Source organism: Octopus sinensis, linkage group LG25 (assembly GCF_006345805.1).
Source record: "Octopus sinensis linkage group LG25, ASM634580v1, whole genome shotgun sequence".
In the NCBI taxonomy this organism is placed as follows: Eukaryota; Metazoa; Mollusca; class Cephalopoda; order Octopoda; family Octopodidae; genus Octopus; species Octopus sinensis.
Window position 1 is genome coordinate 21,715,160 of NC_043021.1, and position 25,000 is coordinate 21,740,159.

The window sequence follows — 25,000 nt, forward strand, 5'->3', positions numbered from 1 at the left end:
CATATGCACATACCCACAAGCATTCATGCCTACACACACAGAAGCATATATATTACGTATATATATATAGTATATATATATATATATATATACACTCATTCATACACATACATGCATACAAGTACACAGACACCATATATCAGCAGGAACAATAGTGAAAGTGAAAATAGAGATGAAACATTGATCAGAAGTTGAGCTTAGGTAGATAAAATTACATTTAATGTTTTGCCACAACTGTTGATCTGCCATCAAGTTTCATTCACTGTCTCACATCATCTGGCTTTTTGTTGTTTAGCTTTTTTGTTGGAAAGGTGGGTGGTGATGGTGGTGGTGTTATCTCTTCATTGTATAGGAGTATGCTTACTGCTTATTATCTATCTATCTATCTATCTATCTATCTATCTATCTATCTATCATCTATCTATCTATCAACCTACCTACCTACCTACCTACCTATCCATCTATCTGTTTATCTATCTATCTTTCAATCTATCTGTCCACCTATCTATCTTTCAATCTGTTTTTCAATCTATCTGTCTACCTGTCAATGTATGTATGTATCTATCTATCAATCTACCAACCTACCTACCTACCTACCTACCTGCCTGCCTGCCTGCCTGCTTGCCTGCCTGCCTGCCTGCCTGCCTGCCTATCTATCTATCTATCTATCTATCTATCTATCTATCTATCTATCTATCTATCTATCTATCTATCTATCTATCTATCTATCTATCTATCTATCTACCTACCTACCTACCTACCTACCTACCTACCTACCAACCTACCTATCCCTCTATCTATCTATTTATCTATCTATCTTTCAATCTATATGTCCACCTATCTATCTTTCAATCTGTTTTTCAATCTATCTGTCTACCTGTCAATGTATGTATCTATCTATCTATCAATCTACCTACCTACCTACCTACTTACCTACCTACCTGCCTGCCTGCCTGCCTGCCTATCTATCTATCTATCTATCCATCCATCCATCCAAAACCCACACGCACACTCGCACACTTACTAGCATAGTAACTACAGGACACATGGAGAGTATTCTACCGCACCTTTCCATCCAGTCGATATGTTTAGCAAAATCTCATCAAGGTGGGCCCTTTACATTATCTGGTAGTGTTGGGGGTTCCCCATCTCGTCGGAAATAAAACTAAACATCTTCAAAGTTCTCTTCAATGCTTGGCATGACAAACTGTTGCAGCAGCAAGTTCAATTAAATAGCATCGGCCACAGAATCATCAAAGAGGAATGGTTCAATTAATTCTTTTGATGATAAGCTGCACCATAATTTAAATCTCAGTAAATTAACATGACATTACTTCGCAATATGCAGATTCTTAGGTTCCCCCATAGGTGCAATTGTTTGATTTAAATATAGCCTCATCACTCCTAACAATTTTAATTGGAAAATGTTCATCTTCTACACATCTTGCTGAGAACTATTAGTCTGAGACAGTTTCATTGAGAGCATGGATTATTCTTGGGATCTAACTTTTCCAATGACACTGCTTCAAAATGCAACGAGCCCTTGATTTTGAAATTCTTGTCTCCGAATTCGTTTGCCTTACTCTCTCTTTTACTCTTTTACTTGTTTCAGTCATTTGACTGCGGCCATGCTGGAGCACCGCCTTTAATCGAGCAACTTGATCCCGGGACTTATTCTTTTGTAAGCCCAGTACTTATTCTATCGGTCTCTTTTGCCGAACCGCTAAGTAACGGGACATAAACACACCAGCATCGGTTGTCAAGCAATGCTAGGGGGACAAACACAGACACACACAAACATATCTATATATACATATATACGACGGGTTCTTTCAGTTTCCGTCTACCAAATCCACTCACAGCTTGGTCGGCCAAAGGCTATAGTAGAAGACACTTGCCCAAGGTGCCACGCAGTGGAACTGAACCCGGACCCATGTGGTTGGTTAGCAAGCTACTTACCACACAGCCACTCCTGCGCCTATCCTATTTTTTTTATTGAACCCTTACAATACATTTCTTGTACTGTTTCTTGCTTTGTCAGGGATTTGCCAATGTCCACGGTCTTCTGGGACATCTCTTACAAACTTTCTGAAGAGTTACGTCTGCTTCGAAACTTATCCCAAATTTGAGTGACAGTAGGATGTCATTATTTGACCACCACATGAGATCCTACAGTGGGGAATATTCCAGGGTTAGGTACTCATCCAGAACCCTTCTTTACATAAGACTGATACAAGGATGATACAGCATCAGGATGGAGGAGGAAAACAAGCTTCAATTGTAGATTACAACATTTGTTTCTGCACTGCACAAGACACACACATGCACACACAGACATGCACACATATGCATGCACACAGCAGGCTTCTTCCAGTTTCTGTCTACTGAGCCTACTCCCTAGGCTTCAGTTGCTCCAGTAGAAGACACTTGCCCATGGTGCTACACCGGAGGATTGAACCAGGAGCCATGTAGTTTGAGAAACAAACTTCTTACCACACAACCTTACCTTTAGGAATTTTATTAGTTTCAGATTCGCTGTTGTCCTCCTCCTTTGTAACTTCTTTCTTTCTTTTTACTTCTTTCCTTCCTTGTCATTCCTTCCTTTCTCTTTTCTGTCTACCTTTCTTTCTTTCTACCTTTCTTTCTTTCTATTTTTCTTTCTTTCAATCTACCTTTTTCCTTCTTTCTTTCCTTGTCATTCCTTCCTTTCTCTTTTCTTTCTACCTTTCTTTCTTTCTATCTTTCTTCCTGTTTTTTTGTTCGTTCGTTCGTTCCTTTCTTTCATTCTTTCTTTCATTCCTTCCTACCTTCCTTTCTTTCTCTCTTTTCTTTCTTTCTTTTTCTTTCTTTCTTTGTATTTCTTTCGTTTGTTGGTTCATTCCTTTCTCTCTTTCTTCCTTTCTCTCTTTCTTCCTTTCTCTCTTCCTTTCTCTCTTTCTTCCTTTCTCTCTTTCTGCCTTTCTCTCTTTCTGCCTTTCTCTCTTCCTTCCTTTCTCTCTTCTTTCTCTCTTTCTTCCTCTCTCTCTTTCTTCCTTTCTCTCTTTCTTTATTTCTTTCTTTCTTCCTTTCTCTCTTTCTTCCTCTCTCTCTTTCTTCCTTTCTCTCTTTCTTTCTTTCTTTCTTTCTTCCTTTTTCTCTTTCTTCCTTTCTCTTTCTTCTTTTCTCTCTTTCTCCCTTTCTCTCTTCTTTCTTTCTTTCTTTCTCTCTTTCTTTCTCTCTTTCTCTCTTTCTTCCTTTCTCTATTTCTCTCTTTCTTCCTTTCTCTCTTTCTCTCTTTCTTCCTTTCTCTCTTTCTCTCTTTCTTCCTTTCTCTCTTCTTTCTTTCTTTCTTTCTCTCTTTCTTTCTCTCTTTCTCTCTTTCTTCCTTTCTCTCTTTCTCTCTTCTTTCTTCCTTTCTTCCTTTCTCTCTTTCTTCCTTTTTCTCTTTCTTTCTTTCTTTCTTCATCTCTTTCTTCAAATTCTTTCCCTCCCAAGGCATTACCTTTACCCTATTACCAACCAACATCCATCCCCAAAACTACATTCATTCATTATTTTAACCATTTAGCATTTTATTACAGTTTTATCCAAATACTTTTTCCTTTTTTTTCTTCTTTTGTTTCACTCCCAGACTGATTCCAAACCATGAAATGTCTTCTCTCTACCATTTCCAAATGCAAGCTGCCTGTTGTGAAATCTGTGAAAGACAGACGCTAGGCTGGCGTGCTATCAATTGGCTTTTGGTGATTCTTCACTTTAGGTTTTTAGATTCGCCGCTTCGAAATGAAAAATCAGGGAAAATCTTGATAAATCTGGAACGACTCCAAGCGTATTGCAGAAACTGGGGTTGGACATGGAATTAAATGTAGGGATGCGGAATTAAGTCTATGGAGACGGTGTGGGGGAAGCAGTGCCACAGCAAATGTTTCACTATTGGATAACAATGGCTGGGAAAAATAGTTTGGCAACGTAACATTTAACATTCTTGTTCGGGGCCATTTTATTCGGCCTTAAATCTCTTTTTCTCAGTTGTTGCTATCTCTTTATCTTACTCGTCTTCCCTTTCTCCATCACACACACACACACACACACCGCACACACACACACATATACATATGTGCATCTGTATATATATACATATAAATATACACACACACACACACACACACATATACATATGTGCATCTGTATATATATACATATAAATATACACACACATACACACATATACATATGTGCATCTGTATATGTATACATATAAATATACACACACCCACACATACACATATACATATGTGCATCTGTATATATATATATATACATATAAATATACACACACACATACACACACACATGTACATATGTGCATCTGTATATATATATATATATATATATATATATATTAATACATATAAATAAAATATACACACACACACTCTCTCTCTTCTCTCTCTCTCTCTCTCAATATACTACATGCTAACATTCACAAATGAGCATTCATTCATATGCTAGCAATGCACATATATGAACATACATATATATATATTATATATATATATTATATATATATATATATATATGCATATGGAATTCCATATACAAATACAACACATATATATAAAATTATATATATATATATATATATATGCATATGCAATTCCATTACACACACACACACAGCACATGTACAAAGGTTCATTTCCCATTCTGTTTTGCAATATTTTTTCCTTTTATTCTATATCTCTTGAAGTGTCATTTACTAGAAAAATAAATTACATTGAATAAACCAGAACTAAATCACTACAGAAGATATATATATATGTATATATATATATATACATATATAAACTATGTATTGGGGTTGGTTCCTTCAACCAAGCTTCTTAAAGGCAGTATTTCGTCTGCCATTACGTTCTGAGTTCAAATTCCGCTGAGGTTGACTTTGCCTTTCATCCTTTCTGGGTCAATTGAATAAGTACCAGTTATGCACTGGGGTATTTGTAATCGACTTAATCCCTTTGTTTGTCCCCTCTGTGTTTAGCCCCCTGTGGGCAATAAAGAAATATATATATATATGTGTTGTGTGTGTGTGTGTAAAAGTATATATCATCATCATCATCATTTAGCATCCGCTTTCCATGCTAGCATGGGTTGGACGGTGAACTGGGGTCTGGGACACAAGAAGGCTGACAGGCTGATCTGGCAGTGTTTCTAAAGGTGGTGCTAACGCCACCCACTCCGTGAGTGTAGTGGGATGGCTTTGTACGTGTTGCTACAGATGGGGCTGGACGGCCGAACTTGCCTTACGCCACCCACCCGGCGAGTGCAACGGACACGTGGATGGTGCTTTTACGTGTCTGGCACGGGGCAGGCGAGGCTGCACGAACGGATGGTGCTTTCAGACCGGCACGGGGCCAGGCGAGGCTGGCAACGGCCACGAACGGATGGTGCTTTTACGTGCCACCGGCACGGGGCCAGGCGAGGCTGGCAACGGACACGAACGGATGGTGCTTTTACTTGTTTCATTCATGGCCATGTTGGAGCACTGTCTTGAAGAATTATGGTTGAACGAACCAACCCTAATGTTTAGTTTTTTTTTTTTAAGCTGTTTACCTATTCTATTGATCGCTGTTTTTGCTGGACAGCAAATTTATGAGGATGTAACGCCAACCACTGGTTGTCCAGCGGTGGGGGAGGGGCTACACACACACACACACACACACATGACAGTCTTCTTTCAGATTTTGTCAGCCAAATCCACTCACAAGTTTGTTTAGTCCAAAGCTATAGTGGAAGACGCCTGCCCAAAGTGCTGTGCAGTGGGACTGAAACCAGATCCATGCTGTAGGGAAGCAAATTTCTTACCACACAGCTAGGCCCATGCCTATATACATAAATGTGTGTGTTGGTAGGTAGGCAGGTACAAGCATGGACATGTGGTTAAGGAGTTAGCTTTACGTTGGTGATGGTACTGCGTTTGACAAGACTCATCAAACCAAGTGAAATCGTAGTTGTGGCCGACCCTGGATTCATGCGACTGGCACCTGTGCCAGTGGCATGTAAACAGCTCTCATTACAGTCTTGGAGTGGTTGGCAATATTTCATCTGTCTTTACGTTCTGAGTTCAAATTCCACCAAGGTTGACTTTGCCTTTCATCCTTTCGGGGTTAATAAATTAAGTACCAGTTGTGTACTGCGGTCAATCCAATTGACTGGCCACCCACAATCCCCAAAATTTCAGGCTTTGTGTCTAGATTAGGAAAGCAGGCAAAATTGTTAACGGGCTGAACAAAATGCTTAGCATTATTTTGTCCATCTGTATGATCTGAATTCAAACCCTCCTAAGGTCGACTATGCCTTTCATTTTTTTCTTTTTTGAGATCAATAAGTACCAGCTGAGCACTAGTGTCGATGTAATCAACTTCTCCACCTCTCACAATTGCTGGCCTTGTGCCAAAACAAGAAATAGAAACCGTGCTAAATGAGACTGGAACCTGGTGCAGCTCCTCAGATTACCAGTTACAGTCCAACCATTTAACCCATGCCAGCATGGAAAGCAGATACTAAATGATGATGATGAGGATGATGATGATAGTAACAGCAAACAACTATAGGTCCATGAGGGTTCAGGGAAACCTCTTGTGTGTCTGTGTATTAAGACAGCTGACCATTACCTGTGATTTTCTCCCTATTTCAAGCTCCAAGTCCTGCTGGTGGACTAAACTTGAAAACAGCCATTCTATTAGATACACGTATGATATTTACGAGGATACGCTCATGATATCACTATGGCTGTTTCTATCAATAATGGTGAGATGATCAATATTATAGTATATCTCTATGAAATTTCCTTTATTATTGATTATTCTAGGCATTAGTTTAAGTATCAATTATTATATTATTTCTAAGTATAATGAATAACTATTATGCTTATTATAGTTATGGTATCGGTATAACATCCTCTGTAGCTGTCGGTGGTGTTTTTGCAACTATGTATGGGGTGATGATTAGTATCGTTAATGTAAATGTAATTAATATAGGAGGCGCAATGGCCCAGTGGTTAGGGCAGCGGACTCGCGGTCTCTCTTTGACTCTCTTTGACTTGTTTCAGTCATTTGACTGCGGTCATGCTGGAGCACCACCTTTAGTCGAGCAAATCGACCCCGGGACTTATTCTTTGTAAGCCCAGTACTTATTCTATCGGTCTCTTTTGCCGAACCGCTAAGTGACGGGGAGATAAACACACCAGCATCGGTTGTCAAGCAATGCTAGGGACACACACACACATATACATATATATACATATATACGACAGGCTTCTTTCAGTTTCCGTCTACCAAATCCACTCACAAGGCATTGGTTGGCCCGGGGCTATAGCAGAAGACACTTGCCCAAGATGCCACGCAGTGGGACTGAACCCAGAACCATGTGGTTGGTTAGCAAGCTACTTACCACACAGCCACTCCTCGTAGGATCGCGGTTTCGATTCCCAGACCGGGCGTTGTGAGTGTTTATTGAGCGAAAACACCTAAAGCTCCACGAGGCTCCGGCAGGGGATGGTGGTGATCCCTGCTGTACTCTTTCACCACAACTTTCTCTCACTCTTACTTCCTGTTTCTGTTGTACCTGTATTTCAAAGGGCCGGCCTTGTCACTCTCTGTGTCATGCTGAATATCCCCGAGAACTACATTAAGGGTACACGTGTCTGTGGAGTGCTTAGCCACTTACATGTTAATTTCACGAGCAGGCTGTTCCGTTGATTCGGATCAACCGGAACCCTCGTCGTCGTACACTGACGGAGTGCTTCCATCCATCGTAATTAATATGGTTCAGACTACATTTTTTTCATCATCATTTAGCAGCTAATATAGTGACCTTCTATGTTATAAATACTGAACCTGTGCATATTCGTGTCCCCTAACCACAAACTGACGGATGAATGTCAACTGAAGCGGTTTCTGGGTTGTGAGGAATATAAACGATATCAATGGAAACGATGATGAAATATGCAGTTCTGCTCACATTTAATTACAGCAGCCGAATACTGCATTCAGCAGGTGATGGAGGGGTCTGTGTTAGAGAGATGAAAAGTGATGGGGTTGTCTTGAGGAGGGGATTGGGAAAGGGGTTCAGTTACTCTTTACTCTTTTACTTGTTTCAGTCAGTTGACTGCGGCCATGCTGGAGCACCGCCTTTAGTCGAGTAACTCAACCCCGGGACTTATTCTTTGTAAGCCCAGTACTTATTCTATCAGTCTCTTTTGCCGAACCACTAAGTGACGGGGACATAAACACACCAGCATCGGTTGTCAGCTAGGGGAACAAACACAGACACACAAACATACACGCACACACACATATATATATATATATATATACATACATATATACGATGGGCTTCTTTCAGTTTCCGTCTACCAAATCCACTCACAAGGCTCTGGTCGGCCCGAGGCTATAGTAGAAGACACTTGCCCAAGTTGCCATGCAGTGGGACTGAACCCGGAACCATGTGGTTGGTAAGCAAGCTACTTACCACACAGCCACTCCTGCGCCTATACACAGCCACTCCTGCGCCTATACACATTATGCTTCCACAACCTCAACCTTTGCCTGGATAGGCGGGTCTTCTCAAGTACCATGTATAGCCATTTATCTTGGCCCTTCACCATTTTCTCCATGTGTGGAAGCAAATGGTTTAGCAGTTAGGGCGTTGGACTCATGATTGCAAGGTTGTGGTTTCGATTCCTGGACTGGGTGATGTGTTGTGTTCCTGAGCGAAACACTTCAGTTCATGTTGCCCCAGTCCACTCTGCTGGTAAAAATGAGTAATCCTGCAATGGACTGGCATCCCATCCAGGTGGGGAATATATACACCATGAAACCAGAAAACTGGCCCTTTATGAGTCAGTATGACTCAACAAAGTAACTTTGCCCTTACCTAAATTTTCTCCATAAGGGTGATCTCAGTACCTTGCAATCACCCTTCTCTATCTCCTCTCATTTCTTCCCGGGTCCCCCTCTCCCACATGCAGCACTCAGCTCTTCTTTATACAGCTATCCTTATCCATACACACCACATGTCCATACCTATGCAATCTTCTTTCTTGCACACTACATCTGATTCCTCTTATGCCCATTTCTTTTCTCCCAACACCTTTGTACATTGCCATAGAGGAAAACTTTTCTTTGTACATCCAGTGACACATTCTAGCTTCAATTCCGTGTAGTCTTTTCAAGTCCTATGTCTCACCACCATGCAGTATTGTACTTCTAACACAACCATCATACAATCTATCCTTCACTCTGAAGTTATTAGGTGGCGAGCTGGCAGAAACGTTAGCACACCAGGCGAAATGCTTAGCAGTATTTCATCTAGCATTACGTTCTGAGTTCAAATTCCGCCGAGGTCGACTTTGCCTTTCATCCTTTCAGGGTCGATAAATTAAGTACCAGTTACGCACTGGGGTCGATCTAATCGACTTAATCCCTTTGTCTGTCCTTGTTTGTCCCCTCTATGTTTAGCCCCTTGTGGGCAGTAAAGAATATTATCCTTCACTCTGAAGGAAAAGATCATTTTTGCAAACTATCATACTAGCTTCCTGAACTTTTTCCAACCCCTTCTTACTGTGGCTACTATATTTTCAGACAACAGCCTCTTCTACTAATTACACCTCTTATGTAACAAAAACTATTCAAATCATACTCAAATGGTAATCAAATTTATAGTTAGGGGTATTTCACCTAAAATTTCTAAACTCTCTGCCAATAAGGATATTTTTTTCTTAGAGTGCTACGTATTACAATAAAGCAGTGAATATGGATAAAATCAAGTATATTCTCAATAGTATAAATATTTTCCACTTAAGGTTGGGTAGCTATATCCCACTACATACAAACATGTTAATACCATAGATCATGATTATGATAATGAAGTAAATCAATTTAACAATAACGATAGAGACTTCAGTGTCCTATGTATCTGAATTGAATATATACTGCCATAAACTGACTATTTCTAGCAAGCTATTCGGGCATTTAAGGGCATCTTTTCCCAGTGCCCTCATAGTAGGCACTGCTCCAGTGCAGCTATTCTTCTTCTTCTTCCAATCAGGACTCACACCATTAGCCACAAAGAATAATCTCTAATTGGAGCCTACTCTAAGCTACTAAGAGTGCATTGGGCAAATTGAAGATCCACCCACCACACTTGATAGACTGGTGGTTGCACAGGCACGAAAGCTATGTTGTTATCCTCGTTCCGTAAATGGTGGCTTTTTAATTGGTGGAGAGCTGGACCATCCTGGGGTAAAGAGGATTCGCAATCTAGACTAGGGTCTGAAAGTTTACCACACCATAGTGGGTTAGGCTATAGTTCCTCTGCTTTGTGGCAGAAGTAGGAAGAAAGAGTGAGAGAAAGTTGTGGTGAAAGAGTACAGCGGGGTTCACCCCAACCCCCGACAGAGTCTGGCAGAGCTTAGGTGTTTTTGCTCAATAAACACTCAGATTGGCCGGTCTGGGAATCGAAACCGCATTCTTACGACCCCGAGTCCACTGCCCTAACCACTGGGTCATTGTGCCTCCACAGTGCAGCTGTCACATATGAAGTATATTTTATCTGTTAGTCTGCCTATAATTTCATGACGCTTCTTGTTTGTCCACAGATTTCATTGAGTACAGTGCATGGCATTTTAACCTACTCCTTTCTGAATAGATAGCAAGGTCAAGGCCATTTCCCTGTAGATAGAAGATATGTATGTATGTACGTATGCATATTATGTACATATACACACAGATGTATATGTCTATAAACACACACACATTTATATATATATACTGGAGTAAACACATAAATGTGAAACAAGTTGGAAAAAAGAGTACACGAATACCAGGGGTAGAGTAATAAAGTATATATATCATCATCATCGTTTAACGTCCGTTTTCCGCGCTAGCACGGGTTGGACGGTTCGACTGGGGTCTGGGAAGCCAGGGGCTGCACCAGGCTCCAGTCTGATCTGGCAGAGTTTCTACAGCTGGATGCCCTTCCTAACGCCAACCACTCCGCGAGTGTAGTGGGTGCTTTTTACGTCTCACCTGCACAGATGCCAGGGGGGTCCGGCATCGGCCACTGTCGGATTGGTGCATTTTACGTGCCACCGGCATGGAAGCCAGTTGAGGCGGCGCTGGCATCGGCCACGAGTCGATATATATATATATATATTCTTTTACTTTATATATATATATATACTCTTTTACTCAGTCATTTGATCGCGGCCATGCTGGAGCACTACCTTTAATCGAGCAACTCGATCCTGGGACTTATTCTTTGTAAGCCCAGTACTTATTCTATCGGTCTCTTTTGCTGAAGCGCTAAGTGACGGGGACATAAACACACCAGCATCAGATGTCAAGCAACGCTAGAGGGACAAACACAGACACACAAACATACACGCACACAGATAAAAAACACCCACTACACTCGCGGAGTGGTTGGCGTTAGGAAGGGCATCCAGCCGTAGAAACACTGCCAGATCTGACTGGGCCTGACGAAGCCTTCCAGCTTCACAGACCCCAGTTGACCCGTCCAACCCATGCTAGCATGGAAAGCGGACGCTAAATGATGATGATGATGATGATATACGACAGGCTTCTTTCAGTTTCCGTCTACCAGATCCACTCACAAGGCTTTGGTCAGCCCGAGGCTATAGCAGAAGACACTTGCCTAAGATGCCACGCAGTGAGACTGAACCATGTGGTTGGTAAGCAAGCTACTTACCACACAGCCACTCCTACGCCTATATATTTATATATATATATATATATATGTGTGTGTTTATATATATGTATATTTATATATATATATTTATATATATATGTATATATTTATATCTACTCTTTTTACTCTTTTACTTGTTTCAGTCATTTGACTGCGGCCATGCTGGAGCACCGCCTTTATGCTGGAGCACCGCCTTTTAAATAATGTGTATATATATATGTATATATATATTTATATATACATATATATATATATATATATATTATATGCATATATATATATATATACATAGATATACAAGTGTGTGTTTGTATGTTTATCTATGTACCCCCTTCTGCTTGCTTACCATTTGTATTCATCTCTTTCTAAAGTAAACCCATTTCTTCTTTCCCTCCTCCTCTTCCACCTCACCCTTCCACCTCTGTAACCGTAGCATGAATTTTGTCTCCCTGCCAGCTCCCTACGGCTCAATGAGGCTCGACCTTTGTATGGTGTTTTTCTTTCATTCTGTACCTTTGGCCCAGAAACATCCTTCTTTTGCCAGCAATTACTGACTCACAGCATTTGCTGAGCAAAATGAAAGACTGTTTATTAATACAAGCTGCACGCATGCACATCTATGTTGCGCATGCATCGTTTGTCTGTGTGTGTGTGTGTGTGTGTGAGTGCGTTTGGAGAAGTTTGTGTGTATGTGTCTGCTGAAGGATAAGTGAATGTTTATGTGCATATAAACATTTAATTTTGCATGTTATATATGTTGATATAAATATATATATATGTGTGTGTGTGTGTGTATATATATATATATATATATATATATGAGTGTCTATGTGTGTATATATATATATGTCTATGTGTGTATATATATATATATGAGTGTCTATGTGTGTGTATATATATATGTCTATGTGTGTATATATATATATATGAGTGTCTATGTGTGGTATATATATATATATATATATATGTCTATTTGTGTATATATATATATATATATATATATATGAGTGTCTGTGTGTGTGTGCATGCATATGTTTATCCATATATACATAAAATGTGTATGCATATGTGTGTGAGTGTGTGTGTGTATCAATATATTTGTTTACACATATTATATACAAATTCATATTTGATACATCTACATATATAATATATATATAAATACTTGTATTCCCTATGCTCACACATATACATATGCACACACACACATGATACTTCGTATTATGCATATGTTTATTAACAGATGAACATGGGTTATTAAATTCTCAGATTCCTATTCATCATCATCATCATCATCATTATTTTTGTCATCATGATCATCACCATCATCATCATCGTCACCAACACTATTTAATGTCCTTCTTTCCCAACCTGGCATGGGTTGGACAGTTTGACAAGAACAGATGAGGCAGAGGGCCCCACCAGGTTCTATGTCTGCTTTGGCATGGTTTTCTACAGCTGCATGTCCTTCCTAATACCTATTTCTTTATTACCCACAAGGGGCTAAACATAGAGGGGACAATCAAGGACAGACATAAGTATTAAGTCGATTACATCGACCCCAGTGCGGAACTGGTACTTAATTTATCGACCCCAAAAGGATGAAAGGCAAAGTTGACCTCGGCGGAATTTGAACTCACAACCTAACGCAGACGAAATACCGGTAAGCATTTCATCCGGCGTGCTAATGATTCTGCCAGCCCGACGCCTTATATGAAATAAGTACCAGTTGCGTACTGGGGTTGATTGATGTAATCAACTAACTCTCTCCCCCAGAATTTCAGGCCTTGTGCCTAAAGTAGAAAGGATCATTATTAATATCGTCTTCATTGTTCACTGTTTAAGAAATTAAGAATTGCCTTATCTTGAAGCTGAAGGAATCGGGATCATCCGGGAATGCTTGCATACCAAATGAAATGTTTAAGTGGTAGGCTTAACTTGAAGCCTATTTCTTTACTACCCACAAGGGGCTAAACACAGAGTGGACAAACAAATGGATTAAGTCGATTATATCGACCCCAGTGTGTAACTGGTACTTAATTTATCGACCCCGAAAGGATGAAAGGCAAAGTCGACCTCGGCGGAATTTGAACTCAGAACGTAATGGCAGACGAAATATGGCTATGCATTTCGCTCGGCGTGCTAACGCTTCTGCCAGCTCGCCGCCTTGACTTGAAACCTTGACCAATGCTGCCCCCTCCACCTGCTCCTTAGGTGCCTTTAGCAAGAGCCCATGATGTGGCAAGCATCTGGGTAGGCTGGGTCTCTGGGTTGAGGATATTTCCCTCCCGCCTTCCCATCCGTTTCTGAGTTCATGAAGAGAGTCATGGATACTACTTTCCCACCTGACTAAAAAATAAAAAAAAAGACCAAGAATAAAAATTTTTAAAAAACCCCAAATAACCCAATTCTAATGCTGTGAACTTCACACATTTAATTAGATATACTTAGGCTGTGAGAAAATAATAATATTAACGCAATTAGTATTTTAATTACTTCAGCAAGTATTGATTAAAATTCTATTAGTCATTAAGCCAATGTTGTCTTTTCCTCCTCATATCATTATAATCTATTTAGATTTTAGATGTTCTTTTACATTAATTATGTTAATTATTGGCTTAGATGTTTTTTACGTTAATTATGTTAATTATTGACTTTCTTGCCCAGTGATATTTATACAGTCTTGTGCATGTGCTTTTGACTATTCTTACAGCTAACTTCTACCATTTTCATCATCAACATTTAATATCCATGTCCCTTGTTGGCATGGGGTGGATGGTTTGACAGGACCTGATGGGTCCAAGGACTGCATCATGATCTAATATCTGCTTTGGCATGGTTTCTACAGCTGGATGCCCTTCCTAATGCCAACCACTTTATAATGTGTACTGGGCCCCCTTTTTTTGTGCCACCAGCACTTGTGATATTACAGTGCAGCTCCCAAGACTATGAAACCCAACGTATGCTGGAGGGCAGTTTAATCCTTTAGCATTCAAACTGGCCCCATCCAGCCCAAATATTTTACTTTGTTAAAACTGGCCGAATCTGGCCCCTCACACCTTCCTCACAATGTCATTCTAAAAGTTAACATCATCAAAATCTGGAAGTTACCAGGTAATCTATATATATAAAAGTGAGGTTGTGTGGTGTCTGTCTCCTACGATTTAGATTCCTAACTACTCCCACATTTTGCGGTGCAGTTTAACCAAAAGCAGGTACCTCATAGTCGTGATTCATATCGAGCCCTTCTGGGTATTAGCGCGTGTCTACGATGAGTCTATGATTTTAAAAAAAATTTACCATTATTTTTTCCCATTTTTAATGCATTTTTTTGCTATTATATAAGGGAAGTAACTCTCTAAAAATGTATTATTAAATCTCAGAACGTAAAAAGCTACAGTAACCCCCCCCCCCTTGTGGTTAGCCATATTGAGATGGCTATTATACTTTACATCTCTAAAAATGCTTATATAGTTATTTCCCTTACAAACCCGAGTAACGCCGGGCGATGCTGCTAGTTCATGATTAAATTAAAACAATGTGAATCAATAAACATTACATTTGACAAAGACATCTAAATGCTAAAAGGTTAAAATATGAACAAAGATGGGAAGTGTGTTTTTTATTTGAATTAATTACAAACAGGATAATTGACTTTATTGGGATTAGCAAACTCACTGACGTGGCTGACAAAATACCTTGTGTAGTTTATCAATGGTTCTTTATATACTGAGTTCAATTCCTGCCAAGGGTTGTGGATTTTTGTCTTACATCTTTCTGCAAATTCAATAGGCGCAGGAGTGGCTGTGTGGTAAGTAGCTTGCTAACCAACCACATGGTTCTGTGTTCAGTCCCACTGTGTGGCATCTTGGGCAAGCGTCTTCTGCTATAGCCCTGGGCCGACCAATGCCTTGTGAGTGGATTTGGTAGACGGAAACTGAAAAAAGCCTGTCGTATAAATGTATATAAATATATTTATGTGTATGTGTGTGTATGTGTTTGTGTATATATATATATATATATATATATATATATATATGCGTGTGTGTGTTTGTGTGTCTGTTTGTCCCCCTAGCATTGCTTGACAACCGATGCTGGTGTGTTTACGTCCCCGTCACTTAGCGGTTTGGCAAAAGAGACCGATAGAATAAGTACTAGGCTTACAAAAAAAATTAAGTTCCGGGGTCGATTTGCTCGACTAAAGGCAGTGCTCCAGTATGGCCGCAGTCAAATGACTGAAACATGTAAAAGAGTAAAGAGTAAGAGTAGAATAACTACCAGTCAATTATTAGTTTCAAATTCTGACCCACGAGCCGCAAAATAGGGCAATGGGGTAAGTCGATTACATCGACCCCCCCCCCCCCGTGTTCAACTGGTACTTATTTTATTGACCCCAAAAGGATGAAAGACAAAGTCAACTTTGGTGGCATCTGAAATCAGAAAGCTTACTCAAAAGAAATACTGCTAAGCATTTTTCCCTGGTATGCTAATGATTCTATGAGCTTGCCACCTTAAAAAGGATAAAGCCCTTTCCTGAGTCATATAGACTCACAAGGACCAGTTTCCTGGTTTCTGCTGCCTGTATATTCAACCCCTGGATGGAATGCCAGTCTGTCGCACTAGTACTCATTTTTGCTAGCCGAGTGAACTGGCACAATGTGGAATAACGAAGTCATGCTTGTACTTATAACTCTGTAAAAAATCATAATTGTAATTAGCAAAGTAATTCATTAACGTATGTCATTAACCCTTTAGTGATCACATTATTCTGCCAAAATTAATGCTTTTTTATCCACATTGTTTTGAACTAATCATGCATTATCTTGTAGCGATGAGATTTTGATGAGGTAACTGCTAATTTTTAAAACGATATTGTAGGGTTGGTGTGAGAGACCAGATCTGACCTGTTTGACCATAGAACAGGCAGAATACTTTTGGCCGGATATGGCCGGTTTAAATGCTAAAGGGTTAATTGACTTATTTTACTCAAGAACACGACATGACATCCAGTCCAGGAATTGAAACCACAATCTTACAATCATGAGCCTAACACCCTAACCAGTAAGCCATAAACCTCCACACTACCGTTCAAATATTGCAAGTGATATCAGTGACAGTTTCATTTATCCAATGTCTTGATATCATACATAATATCGCTGTTATTGTTGTCATCGTCATCATCATTTTAACATTTACTCACCCATGCATTCATGGCTTAGGCTGAATTTGTTGAAACAGATTTTTCTGCAGTTGGATACCCTTCCTGTTGCCAACCCTCACCTGTTCCCCAAGTAAAGTAGTATTTCCCCATGGCCAGACATGTTTTCATGGAAGATTGGAAATAGAGGACACTGCTCGCATCTACAACCATCGAGCTATGTCAAAACAAGGAAAGAGCAACACACAAATGTTCGCACAGACTCATACACATGCATAATTATGTGTGCAAGTAATTATATATACATATATATGTACATATACATACACACACACATCATCATCATCGTTTAGCGTCCGTTTTCCATGCTAGCATGGGTTGGACAGTTCGACTGGGGTCTGGGAAGCCAGGAGGCTGCACAAAGCTCCAGTCTGATCTGGCAGTGTTTCAACAGCTGGATGCCCTTCCTAATGTCAACCACTCCATGAGTGTGGTGGGTGCTTTTTACGTGCCACCGTCACAGGTGCCAGGCGAGTCTGGTAACGGCCACGATCGGTTGGTGCTTTTTACATTTACACGAATGTAAATACATATACACACATGTAAATACATATATGCTTGTGTATATAAAACATACACCCCCTCCACATATATATATATATAAGATTTGTCAAACCAAGTGAAATTTCTATTGTGGCCTTTGCAAGTGTCACGTAAAGGGCACCCATGCCAGTGGCACATAAAATACATCCATTACACTCATGGAGTGGTTGGCATTAGGAAAGGCATCCAACTGTAGAAACCAAACCAAAATCAGACTGGAACCTGGTGTAACTCTCTGGCTTACCAGTTCCATTCATACCGTGTAACCCATGCCAAAATGGAAAGTGGATGTTAAATGACGATGATGATGATAAATACATAGATACACACACTCACACACACACAGAGTCTTCTTTCAGTTTCCATCCGAATTCACTTGCAAGGCTTTGTGGCTCTAGTGGAAAACACTTGACCATTGTGCCGTGTGGTGAGACCAAGATGGAAACCATTCAGTAGAGAAGCACACTTCTTATCACAAAGTCATACTTGTACTTATAACTCTGTAAAAAAAATCATAATTGTAATTAGCAAAGTAATTCATTAACGTATGTCATTAATTGACTTATTTTTCTTTATGTTTTTCAGGTATTCCCCAGACGAAATTGAACACAAAGTGTCAATGTTTCGTAAGATGCTGATGGAAAAAGAGGGAGTCAACGAGTCAGTGAATGAACAATCTCTAAGGTATATAGTGTTGCTTTATCATTCTTTAGTCATTGATTAATTGATTACAGGACACACAGACAAAAACAAAAGAATGGCCAAACAAAACGACAGATGAAGAAAGAAAAACAGTAAATAAATATATTCTTGCAAAGGCCACAATAGCAATTTCACTTGGTTTGACAAATCTTATGTATATATATATGTGTGTGTGTGTGTTTTATATACACAAGCATATATGTATTTACATGTGTGTATATGTATTTACATTCGTGTAAACGTAAAAAATAAATATATAGGCGCAGGAGTGGCTGTGTGGTAAGTAGCTTGCCTACCAACCACATGGTTCCGGGTTCAGTCCCACTGCATGGCATCTTGGGCAAGTGTCTTCTGCTATAGCCTCGGGCCGACCAATGCCTTGTGAGTGGATTTGGAAGACGGAAACTGAAAGAAGCCTGTCGTATGTATGTGTATATATATATATATATATATATATGTATGTGTGTGTATATGTTTGTGTGTCTGTGTTTGTCCCCCTAGCATTGCTTAACAACCGATGCTGGTGTGTTTACGTCCCCGTAACTTAGCGGTTCGGCAAAAGAGACCAATAGAATAAGTACTGGGCTTACAAAGAATAAGTCCTGGGGTCTATTTGCTCAACTAAAGGCGGTGCTCCAGCATGGCCACAGTCAAATGACTGAAACAAGTAAAAGAGTAAAGAGTATATCTGCAACAAAAAAGGTTCTACATGGTTGCTTGATCTGCTAGAAATATTGACCAAATCTCTCTTATATTACTCATTAGTGTTTTTGTTTAAAGAAAGAAAACAAAATGTAATTAATTAGTAGACACACAGACTGATTAATGATATGAACAAAATTCATCAAGAAGTGAAGAAAGTTCTGCATTATTTGTTCTCAAACCTTAACCCTTTGTGAACCCTTTCCTGGCAGAGAAAGATCCCTTCTTTAGTCCCTTTTCTTTAATCTATGAATATTATTAGCAGTGTTGAGGTGATGAACTGACAGAATCATTAGCGCAGGAGTGGCTGTGTGGTAAGTAGCTTGCTAACCAACCACATGGTTCTGGGTTCAGTCCCACTGCGTGGCATCTTGGGCAAGTGTCTTCTGCTGTAGCCCTGGGCCGACCAATGCCTTGTGAGTGGATTTGGTAGACGGAAACTGAAAGAAGCCTGTCATATATATGTATATATATATATGTATGTGTGTGTGTTTGTGTGTGTGTGTTTGTCCCCCTAGAATTGCTTGACAACCGATGCTGGTGTGTTTACGTCCCCGTCACTTAGCGGTTCGGCAAAATAGACCGATAGAATAAGTACTGGGCTTACAAAAGAATAAGTCCCGGGGTCGATTTGCTCGACTAAAGGCGGTGCTCCAGCATGGCCACAGTCAACTGACTGAAACAAGTAAAAAAGAGTGAAGAGTAAGCCAGGCAAAACACTTAATGATATTTTGTCTGCCATTAGGTTCTGAGTTCAAATTTTGCTGGGGTTGGCTTTGCCTCTCGCCCTTTCAGGGTCGATAAAAATGAGTATCAGTCGATACTTTTAAGATTGTTAGCATGCTGGGCAAAATGCTTAGCAGTATTTCGTCTGTCTTTACGTTCTGAATTCATTTTCCTCCGAGGTCGACTTTGCCTTTCATTCTTTCTGGGCCAATAAATTAAGTACCAGTTGCATACTGGGGTTGATTCAATTGACTGGCCCCCTCCCCCCAAAAAAAAATTTCGGACCTTGTGCCTAGAGTAGAAAAGAAAAAACAAGTATCAGTTGAACACAGGGGTTGATGTAGTCAACTTAACCCCATCTCCCGCAAAATACTGGTCTTGTGCCACAATTTGAAAGCAATATTATTAGCTGTGTATCTCTTTCTTTCTCTCTCTCTCTCTCTCTCTCTCTCTCTCTCTGCCCCCCCTCTCTCTATTTGTTTGCTCATCATCTTATCATGCACTTCAAAGAAAATTAGTTACTGTGATACTTTCGCTAATTTTGAATCTCTGAAAGCTCTGACCGGTCACTTAATTAGCTCAATACTCTGCAGAAAAGTACGCTGGGAGACTAACAATTCATGTATAAACTGCATATAGTTGTATGTATCTGTAGGTATGCATATGTATATATGTATATATTTATGTGTGTATATACATGTGTCTGTGTATATATATATATATATATATATAGCCATTATGAGGATATATAAACATCTTATAGAGATAGTTTTATCCAAAATATGTGGTTTAATATATTATAATTTAAAGGCATATATTATACAATTATCAAATATTATTAAGAAAATGGAGAGATATAATGGATATAAATTAATTTTTAATTAAAATTGCCTACAATCATTTTAATTTACACTCAATACAAATTACAAATTACAAAATATAATAAAATAATTTTGCATTTTTTAAGATTTTGAGTGAAATATCTTTAGGGCATAAAGGACATTACGGAATTTACATCTGAACCAGCTGAGGTACCATATATATATATGAAATTATATGTGTGTGTGGTGTGTATATATATATATATATATATATATATATGTGGCCACTACACACATTTCTTTCTCTCCGTGTTTCTCTCCTTGTTTCTTTCTGTGTTCCGTTCTGTAGAAGAGCGTAGGCTTGAAACGTAAAAGACTTTTTCACTTCTTCCCAAGCATTATACTAATACATCTGTTTGTTTTCTACACCACCTGCCTTCGTCTTTTGTTTTTTCGTGAATTCTCCCTATATATATAATCTATATGTATATGTATATAGGCATATACGTATATTAATATATGTATGTGTATATAGGTGTGTTTATATATATATATATATATATCATGTATATATGTATGTATATTTGTATATACACATGTATATGCTATATATATGTGTGTGTGTATATATATATACATGTATACGCACTCACACATGTGTGTGTGTGTGTGTTATATATATATATATATATATATATATATGTGGCCACTACACACATTTCTTTCTCTCCGTGTCTCTCCTTGGTTCTTTCTGTGTTCCGTTCTGTAGAAGAGCGTAGGCTTGAAACGTAAAAGACTTTTTCACTTCTTCCCAAGATATACTAATACATCTGTTTGTTTTCTACACCACCTGCCTTCGTCTTTTGTTTTTTCGTGAATTCTCCCTATATATATATCTATATATGTATATGTATATAGGCATATACGTATATTAATATATGTATGTGTATATAGGTGTGTTTATATATATATATATATATATCATGTATATATGTATGTATATATTTGTATATACACATGTATATGCTTATATATGTGTGTGTGTATATATATATATACATGTATACGCACTCACACATGTGTGTGTGTGTGTGTATGTGTGTGTACCTGTGTGTGTTATACAGTTTGTGAATTTTTTTTTTTGATAAAGAAAAGCATCTACTTTATTCCTTTTGATTCTGTTCAGTATAGTTTGCCACCGGTAATTAATTACTATGAAACTGCATGTTTATTGCAACCAGTGGAGATATTTCTGTATTTCTGTCACGGGTAACCACTCGTATATAAATGCAAAAAAAAAAAAAAAAAATTGCCAAGAATTTTATAAATTAACATGTTTTTCAGATTTTCTTTAGCAGTAAACGCTGTGCCATAGCTGTTTTGTCTACGGCTTATTCTACAACATAGTCATCAGCATTTTTTTACATTTAATCAAATATTTTTAGCCCTGTAGCATTTAAGCAGGCCACATCAGACCCAAAGATTCCTCCTTGTTTTATGTTCATCCTGGCTAGGTCTAACCTCTCGCACCTGCCCTACAATGTCATTCTAAAAATAAACATACATATCAGGCGCAGGAGTGGCTGTGTGGTAAGTAGCTTGCTAACCAACCACATGGTTCCGGGTTCAGTCCCACTGCGTGGCATCTTGGGCAAGTGTCTTCTGCTATAGCCCCGGGCTAAGACCAAAGCCTTGTGAATGGATTTGGTAGACGGAAACTGAAAGAAGCCTGTCGTATATATGCATATATATGTATGTATGTGTATGTATATGTTTGTGTGTCTGTGTTTGTCCCTCTAGCATTGCTTGACAACCGATGCTGGTGTGTTTACTTCCCCGTCACTTAGCGGTTCGGCAAAAGAGACCGATAGAATAAGTACTGGGCTTACAAAGAATAAATCCCGAGGTCGATTTGCTCGACTAAAAGGTGGTGCTCCATCATGGCCACAGTCAAATGACTGAAATAAGTAAAAGATAAAGATAAAAGATCATCAAAATCTCAAAGCTACAAGATAATCCATGATTAATTCAAAACAATGTGATATTACATTTGACAGAGGAATCTGAATACCGATTAATCTGATCCAGATTATTCTAGTTTTCTATATTTAAGAGATGAGGAATTATGTACATTGTTTACATTTGACGGATATTTGTCCTCATCTTGTTTGTTGTTAACACAACGTTTCGGCTGATATAACCTCCTGCCTTCATCAGGTGCCTTGAGGAAATTTCGAACCTGGGTTCTCATTCCTAACGTATTTTTCGATGTTGTTATTATTATTGCTATTATTCAGGTCACTGCCTGGAATTGAACTCGTTGTTGTTGTTATTATTATTGTTATCATTATTATTATTATTATTATTATTATTCTATGTTTGACTTTTGCTTTATGTCTGTACAAGTTGGCTCCAAATCTCACCCAGAGATCTCAAGAGACAACAGGTTGGAAGTTCACGTTGTTGTTATGCCTAGTGTGCCATATATTTGATGTTTTTTTTGGTGTTGTACTAGTGAATGTCTAATACATAAATTTAAAAAAAAAAAAATTATTATTATTATTATTATTATTAGAATTATTACTGCCTGGAATCAAACTCGGAATCTTGGGGTTAACAGCCAACACTCTTAACCAGTACACCATATGCCCACTGGCAAATGGTGTCAAAATATGCCAGTGTCAAAATGATATACATCATCATCATCATCATCATTTAACATCCGTTTTCTATGCTAGCATGGGTTGGACGATTTGACTGAGGACTGGTGAACCAGATGGCTGCACCAGGCTCCAATCTGATCTTGCAGAGTTTCTACAGCTGGATGCCCTTCCTATCACCAATCATTCCGGGAGTGTAGTGGGTGATTTTTATGTGCCACCGACACAGGCCAGAGGAGGCTGGCAATGGCCATGATCGGTTGGTGCTTTTTATGTGTCACCAGCACGGGTATCACAACTACAATTTCTATTTGATTTTTATTTTGATGTTGATGTACTTGACTGTACTGTATAAAATACAGGTACACAAGCCAAGATACATGGGTTTTTTTGGTGTCTTGTACCCATATATGCATGTATATATATACATAGATGAAGGTATGTACATATATGTATGTATATATGCATGTATTTTATTTATTATTTTGTTATTATACATGGGTATAATGTTTTATACATGAGCACAATGATATGGATGCATGTATACTTGTGTGTGTACATGCATATGTGTGTGTGTGTGTGTGTGTGTGTATGCCATCTCTGATGAACTGATGAGCTTTTGGTATTACTTAACCACATGGTTATCTAATATCTGATGTGAAACAGATTTATAAAAATCAGGTGATATGGGTCTACAATACTGTATACTTTGATTAATACATACAAATACACAAGTATATATGTGTGTATGTGTGTGTGTGTGTGTATATATATATACACATACACATACACAGTGCACTTACTTGTGTAGGATTGTGTGTATATATATATATATAAAAACGTTTTTGTCAATGATTGAATGTGTGTGTGTGTGTGTGTGTATAACGGGAAGCTTTATGAAAACAAACGAACAATTGTATTAGTATGGCGCTCAGGAAATATAAATAAAACAAGTCTTTAACGTTTCGAGCCTACGCTCTTCAACAGAAAGATACACAGAGAGAGAAAAACACAGAAAGAAGGAGAGAAAAAAAATGCGTGCAGTAGCTAACGAATCAACATGGCGATCTGATTTCGGCCAGAGGTCAAAGATCAAACATGAGACGCGAGAGCGAAATAAGGGGAGATAATAGGTGTTGATAAAAGGGTTGAGGGACCAGCTAAAAGTGCGTGGGAGGGGTCTGGATGTGTGTATGTATAGGGTTGGTGTATGTATTAGTATGTATAGGGTGTGTGTGTGTGGTGTGTGTGTGTGTATGAGAGAGTATTAGTGCGTAAGATTGGTCTGGACATGCGTATGTATGGGGTTGGTGTATGTATGTATTAGTATGTATTAGTATGTATTAGTACGTATTGGTATGTATAGGTATGTGTGTGTGTGTGTGTGAGAGAGTATAAGTGCGTATGTGGGGTCTGGACGTGTGTATGTATAGGGTTGGTGTAAGTATTAGTATGTACTAGTATGTATTAGTACGTATTAGTATGTATTAGTTGGTGTGTGTATTAGTATGGCACATCATATGTGATGTGATGTGTAAAGTCATGTGGTGTAGTGAGGAGAAGAGGGGGAGGGGGAGAGAGGGGGGAGAGAAGGGGAGGGGAAGAAGAGGGGGAGGAGAAGGGGGAAGAGGAGAGGATGGGGGAGAAGGAAGGGGAGGAGGGGGATGAAGGAGGAAAGAGGGAGAGGGGGAACATACACAGTGCACTTACTTGTGTAGGATTGTGTGTATATATATATATATAAAAACGTTTTTGTCAATGATTGAATGTGTGTGTGTGTGCGTGTGTATACCATGTGTGCATGTGTGTTTGTGTGTGTATAATATTATGCTTACATACAAAACCACATTATTCATACATGCAAGTTTTCCATCAAT

The 25,000-nt window shown here is 38.9% G+C and overlaps 1 protein-coding gene across 1 annotated transcript in view; it reads left to right on the forward strand.

The window, feature by feature from the left end:
• LOC115224531 overlaps nucleotides 1-25,000 on the forward strand; it is a 485,382-nt gene that overhangs the window by 121,592 nt on the left and 338,790 nt on the right. The window contains exon 4 of the mRNA XM_036513431.1: nucleotides 18,098-18,196. Coding sequence (XP_036369324.1) covers nucleotides 18,098-18,196 — 99 coding nt within the window. The remainder of the gene's footprint in view (nucleotides 1-18,097; nucleotides 18,197-25,000) is intronic.